This window comes from Chinchilla lanigera, unplaced genomic scaffold (assembly GCF_000276665.1).
Source record: "Chinchilla lanigera isolate Chin_1 unplaced genomic scaffold, ChiLan1.0 scaffold00054, whole genome shotgun sequence".
Lineage (NCBI taxonomy): Eukaryota > Metazoa > Chordata > Mammalia > Rodentia > Chinchillidae > Chinchilla > Chinchilla lanigera.
Window position 1 is genome coordinate 9,587,203 of NW_004955455.1, and position 5,928 is coordinate 9,593,130.

The following is a 5,928-nucleotide window of genomic DNA, read 5'->3' on the forward strand; positions in this document are numbered from 1 at the left end:
TTGTGCCCAGGCCCCCTCGGCCCACCCACCCTGACCGACCCACCCTGACCAAAAGCAGTGCTGGGCTCCATAGCTGAGTCCTGAGCCCAGAGAGAAGGTGCTCAAGCCCTTAGTATGTTGGCTGCTTGTGGGGTGACACAGGGGAACACACTGTGCAAAGTGCAGAGGTTATACACACATGACCCGTGGAGATGCTTATAAGACAGAGGGGACAAGACTGATGAAAATGTCATGGTTGCATTTAATACTCAAGGGGAAACTTCAGTCAGAATAGGTATTCTGGAATAGCAGCCAGAAAGAGGGAGGTTTGGCTCTGAGGAGGCTTGAACTGTGCTCCTGTTTATCAGCTTTTCCGATGACAACATAAATTCCTGGCTCCCTAGCCTGGCCTGGCCGACCAGGAAGCCCAGGAGGAGTGCCATCATCCCCCAGCCACAAGTGACTGTCCCTGTGACCTGGGACAAATCTTATGCCATTTTGTACCTCGGTTGCTTCATCTGAAAGCTGGGGAAGAGATGTTGGGGCACAAAGTCATATTCACAGTTCCCCTTTGGCTCCCAAGTGGAGCAAGTGCAGACTCCTTGAAGCATTCGAGTCCCCAGCCTGTGTCCGCTCAGAGCCGCCTCGTCATAAGCATCAAGACCCAACCAGGAAGGAACAGTCTGTCCTTTAATGAAGTGTGATTCCAAACAGCCTGAAGCCCGGGGACTGGCCCAGCTAGAGGTGGACATTACATCTGTTCCTTGCATCCTGTTGGAGAATTGGCTTAGCAACGAGGAGACTTGGAAGAGAACAGAATGTGGACACTTAGAGGCCAGAAGGCCCTGGGCCCATAGAGGCTGCCTCCTGCCAGGCCCACCCCCAAACCCCCTCTTCTGCAGACCTCAGAGGGTACCAGGCACGGGAGCCATGGGGGTGAATGTTGATGGGTGTTGAGGGAACTGGAGGCCAAATGCCTTTTCTGTATACGTTGGATCATTCTGAAAACTACCTGCAAAGCTTCTTAATTGTCATTAAGATGTTCACAGCCATCTGCTGAAGAATCAATAGTTTTAGTTAAAACCCCAGCCTCTCTCGTTGCTTCCTGACTCCGCAGCCTCTTTTGAGGCAGGCAAACTGAAGCTCCAATCCGGCCTTCGGCAGGGACTAGCTCAGTGTCCTTGAGAAAGCTACTTAACCTCTCTGAGCCTCAGATCCCTCATATGTAAGAGGGAAATAATCATTGTACCTAACTTGGAGTGGCTGTGAGGAATACATGAGATAATACATAGAAAGTACTTAACATGGAAAGTGCTAAATAAATGTAGGCTGTCGTTATAGCCTGGAATAGTCTTAATAGATACTGGAGCCGGGCAGACCCTGATTCAGATCTTATCTCTGCCACTGATGTGCTGTGTGTGATGAGAGGGGAGTTACTTTCACCCTCAGAGCCTCAGCCTTGTTTGGGAATGGACAATGTCATTCCCTGCAGCAGGAAGTGTCTGGTGCAGATAAGAAGAGTCAGGCCACAGGGCTGCACATGGGCTGCTTGTTGTCTTATCTCAGGAGCTTGGCTGAAGAAGTTGGATCCCAGGTTGTGGTGGGCCCTGGGGCACCTCCTTCCTCCAGGAGATGCTCCCAGGCTGCTTTCCAAAGCTGTGCTTTGGAGCAGTCTCCAACAAGGCCTGGAGGGAAAGGGAGAAAAGCAGAAGCCCTGCCCCTTCCACGCCCACCTCCAGGAGAGTTTTATTCCGAGCACCTCTAGCCGGAGCTGAGTGGATTAGAGAAGGAAAGAACCCTGTGACAGGTGGCGGCTGCTAGTGAAGAGGTCCGGCAGCCCCAGGTAACCATCACGAGCCCAGAGCACAGCTGGAGCAAAGGTCTGGCACCACCCACGCCCTTATAGCACCTACAGCCAAAGCATCATTGCCCTGTGGAGTTTTAGGATGAGGTGCTGCATGTCTATGACCTTTGAGGGGTCTATGCTCTGCCTTTATCGTTCCTGACCCCCCCACCAAGCCCCAAGTCCTGTTTGCAGGCACCTCCCTTGTCTTGTCCTTGCAAAGATCTCACAAAGCCCCCTGGTCTCTGTCTTCCCAGCTCATCTGAAAGTCAAGTTCATGGTCTTGAAAGTTCATGGGCTGATGTCATCTTTCTGTCCCAGCTAACCATGAATCTCATACTCCTTAAACCCAGAGGAATGGCTGGAAGAGTGGAGTTTTCTGGCCAACTACTGATAAAGGTATAAGGGGTAAAGTGCAAACTGCATCACTCTGGATTTTCTTTGACCTCCCCTGCTCACACTAGGGACCTCACAGAGTGTGGCGTTTCAGGGCTACACAGTAGGTAGCTTCATCCCACAGCCTTATGCTGATCCCAGTTCATGGCAGTGCTTTTGAGAATTCTTCCTTTATTATTCCGAATTGGGCAAGGCTGGTCTCCCACAGATCATGGACTGCAGGTCCAAGGTTATGCGCAACAGGACAGGATCTGTCCACCATCCCACTTAGAGAAAGAGTTTCCCTGTGCTGGATTCCCCGCTCAAAATATGGCCCACCCCATACAAAATGCACTGGGCGTTGGAATGTCCTGGGGCAGCCTTGGGTTGGGAGTGCCCACTGGGGACTTCTCAGGAGAGACTCACAGCATGCTGGTCTCCTTTTCATTCATCGAAGACTTCTCATTCATTGAGGACATCTTGGTAAAGCTCCTGTGGCTAGGGTAAGAGGAGTGGCCCGTGTCCTCGCTCAGAGCATTAACCAAGCGGGAGAAGAAGGCCACCTTGAACTTCTTGAAGTCCTGGCCCATGAAAACGTACAGAATGGGGTTCATGCAGCTGTTAGCAATGGCAATGGCAGTGGCGAGGGGCAAACCCAGGCTGAACACAGTGCCAGGGATGGCCTTGTGGTAGAGCTCCAGGAGGTAGATGGCGTGATACGGGCACCAGCAGAGGAAGAAGGTGATGATGATAGTCACGATAATCTTGAAGGGTTTCTTGGTCTTGGCCAGGCGGTTGCGGTGCAGTTTGCAGACAATGGTGAGGTAGCAGGCTGTGATGATGAAGACGGGGACCAGGAAGCCACAGAGGAAGCGGGTGAGTGTCACCACCATATGCCATCTCTGCCCCACGGGGTGCAGTTGGAAGTGAGCAAATGAGGAGGAAGGGCCAGGTGCGGACAGGTTAAAGTTGTTGAAGCAGGCTATCTTCCCATGCAGATTGACTGTGTCCCGAAAGACGAGGGATGGGGAACTCAGGAAGAAAGCTAGCACCCAGATGACCATGCAGGCCATGTAGGCCAGCCGGATGCTGCGGTGGTTCTGGGACCAGACGGGAAGAAGCACAGAGATGCAGCGGTCAAAACTGATGATGGTCAGCAGGAAGACACTGGTGTACATGTTGTGGATGAGCAGGAAGTTGCTGATCTTGCACATGGCGGTCCCAAACACCCAGTGGTAGTCCATGGCGGCATAGGCTATGTGGATAGGCAGGAAGACATTGAACAGGAAATCTGCCACAGCCAGGTTGAGGAACCAGACAGTGTTCACCGTCTTCTTCATCTTGAAGGTGGCAATGACAATCACCAGGCCATTGCCCAAGATCCCAAGGAAGCACACAATGCTGTAGATCACCACCAGGAAGATCCTGGCTACCTTGGCCTCCAGGGGAGAAGACTCCTCCAAAATCATGACAGAGTCATAACCATCCAGATAGTCTGAATCATAGGCGGCAGAACTGTTGTAATCTCCATCCTCCATTTTCTGCAAGGCAAGACAAGGGTCAGCAGGGGAAGAAGTTAACCATAATGTCCTTATTGGCTCTGGCAGGACTGGTGTGGCGATTTAACCACTTCCTGTGTTACTATTTTATTTAACGGACACCTTTCCAGCACTTCCACATGGCAGGCACTATTCTTAGGACTTGATATATATAAAAAGCTAAGTCAGTTGTCCAAGGCCTCACATCTAGGAAAAGGCAGAAACACGATTCAAACCCAAGAGTCAGAATCTCTCCTCTTGACAATCATCTCTTCTCTCTCCTCAGGATCCTGTTTCCCTGCAGTCCAGTAGGGGAGGCAATTATTCACCCAAAGTCCCTCAGATACTGGAAGGATTCCAACAATGCTAAGTGCAACAAGGGAGAGAGATATGGTACTGCCAACCAGGTCCCAACCTATGCCTCCAAAGCCCAAGGGACACCTCCGCTGGCGTCCTCCCCTGCTGCTCCTACCCCACGTGTGGTTTCTGGCCCCCTTCGGAGACACGAGTTCTGACCACAAGAGTCCCTCACCACTCACTGTTGTGGTGCCAGAAGCACTCCACTGTGGGTCCTCGGCCAGGCAGTCAGTCCCTGTGCACAGCTGGCGACACCTGGAGGGGAGAAGAAGGAGCTCACGTAAACCCAGTTCTAAGAACCACAGGGCTGAAGGAATACAGAGCCCAAAACAGGAGCTATTGTTATTCCCACTGGACTGAGAAGGAAGCAGAACTCCAAAGAGGCTGTGTGTGATCAGCCAAGATGACCCTGCTGGGAAGTTGCAGAGCCCTTGAACCCGGATCAACTGGCTTGACGTAGATCATCAGCCAGACCCTTCATCCCAACCACTCCCTCCCCAGCGCATCCCTAGAGGAAAGCCCAAGATGGGCTGGGTGCAGGGAAGACGCAGAGGAGACAGCATGGAAGGTTTCACACAAACGTGCACCCAGGCAGGACCAGAGGGTGCCAGACAGTGCTTGGCACAGAGAAGACCAAAGAGGAACCACCCCCAAAACCTGTGGGTGCCAGGGACTTTAATTCCCTCATGTCATTTCATCCTCCCAGGGCCTCTTCCACGCATCTATTATGGCTTTTGTTTTAAGAAATGTAGAAACAGAGGATCAGAGAAAGCAGTAGCAATGTCACTGGGCAAATTCTGGGCCCTGTGGGTGCCATCAATGAGACACAGAGGAACACAGAGCCAGAAACAGGAGCTACTGTTATTCGCACTGGACTGAAAAGGAAACAGAATTTCAGAGAGGCCCCGATGCCACAGGGTTCAGGTGTAGAGATGGACACAAAGACAGCCACTGGGCATCTCCTGTGCAGACAGCTGGACTGCCACTGCCTGTGAGCCTCCTAACACCTCATGGGTTATTTTCATAATGGACGGAAGAACAAACTGGTACCCTGAGGCCTTTATAAGCTTGAGGGGTCTTGGAGACCACTGTCAGGTGCATGGTTCAAACCCACCCCTGGCCACTGCCCAGCTGGGTGGCTTTTGACACATGATTTCTGCTCTCTGAACCTCAGTTTCCTTATCACTAAAATGAGAAGAGTTACTTCACAGAGTCAGTTTAAGAACTTAAGGCACCCCAGGCCAAAAAAGCAACATGTAAAAATCACTAATGAACTAGCTGAGAAAGAAATCAAGAGAACAATTCTATTCAAAAAATTGCTTCAGAAAAGACACAAGGAGAGCCAGGGATATAGCTCAGTGGCACAAGTGCCTGCCTGGCAAGTGCAAGGTCCTGAGTTTGAGTCCCAGTACCAAAACAAAACAAAACAAACAACCAAAAGAAAAAATATATATAGGGATCACAAAGAAGGTTAACAAAAACTCTACAGTAAAAATCTCATAGCACTGAAGAGGGAAATTGAAGACACTAGAAAATGGAAAGCTCTCCCATGTTCAAGAAACACCAGATTTAATAATACTCAAATGACCATATAACCAAAAACAATCTACAGGTTAAATACAATCCTCTTTGAAATATCAATGATGTAGAAAAAAAGAGTCCTAAAATTCATATGGAAACGCAAAAGACCCTGAATAGCCAAAGCAATCCCAAACAACAAGAGCAAAGCTGGAGGCATCACAAGATCTGGTTTCAAATTATACTACAAAGCCATAGTAACAAAAACAACATGGTACCTGCACAAAAAAAGACATGTAGACCAATGGAATAGAGGAT

At 50.2% G+C, this 5,928-nt stretch overlaps 1 protein-coding gene across 5 annotated transcripts in view; it reads right to left on the bottom strand.

The window, feature by feature from the left end:
- Nucleotides 1-218: 218 nt before the first annotated feature.
- The window catches only part of Cmklr1 (chemerin chemokine-like receptor 1), a 51,182-nt gene continuing 45,472 nt past the window's right edge, over nt 219-5,928 (bottom strand). For 2 of the 5 annotated variants that reach the window (XM_013520448.1, XM_013520447.1), the window contains 2 exons: nt 4,268-4,347; nt 219-3,738 (listed from right to left, as the gene is read on the bottom strand). In XM_013520448.1, coding sequence (XP_013375902.1) covers nt 2,620-3,735 — 1,116 coding nt within the window. In that variant the 5' untranslated portion in view covers nt 3,736-3,738; nt 4,268-4,347 and the 3' untranslated portion in view covers nt 219-2,619. The remainder of the gene's footprint in view (nt 3,739-4,267; nt 4,348-5,928) is intronic. The other 3 variants (XM_013520445.1, XM_013520446.1, XM_013520449.1) reach the window with 2 other exon arrangements.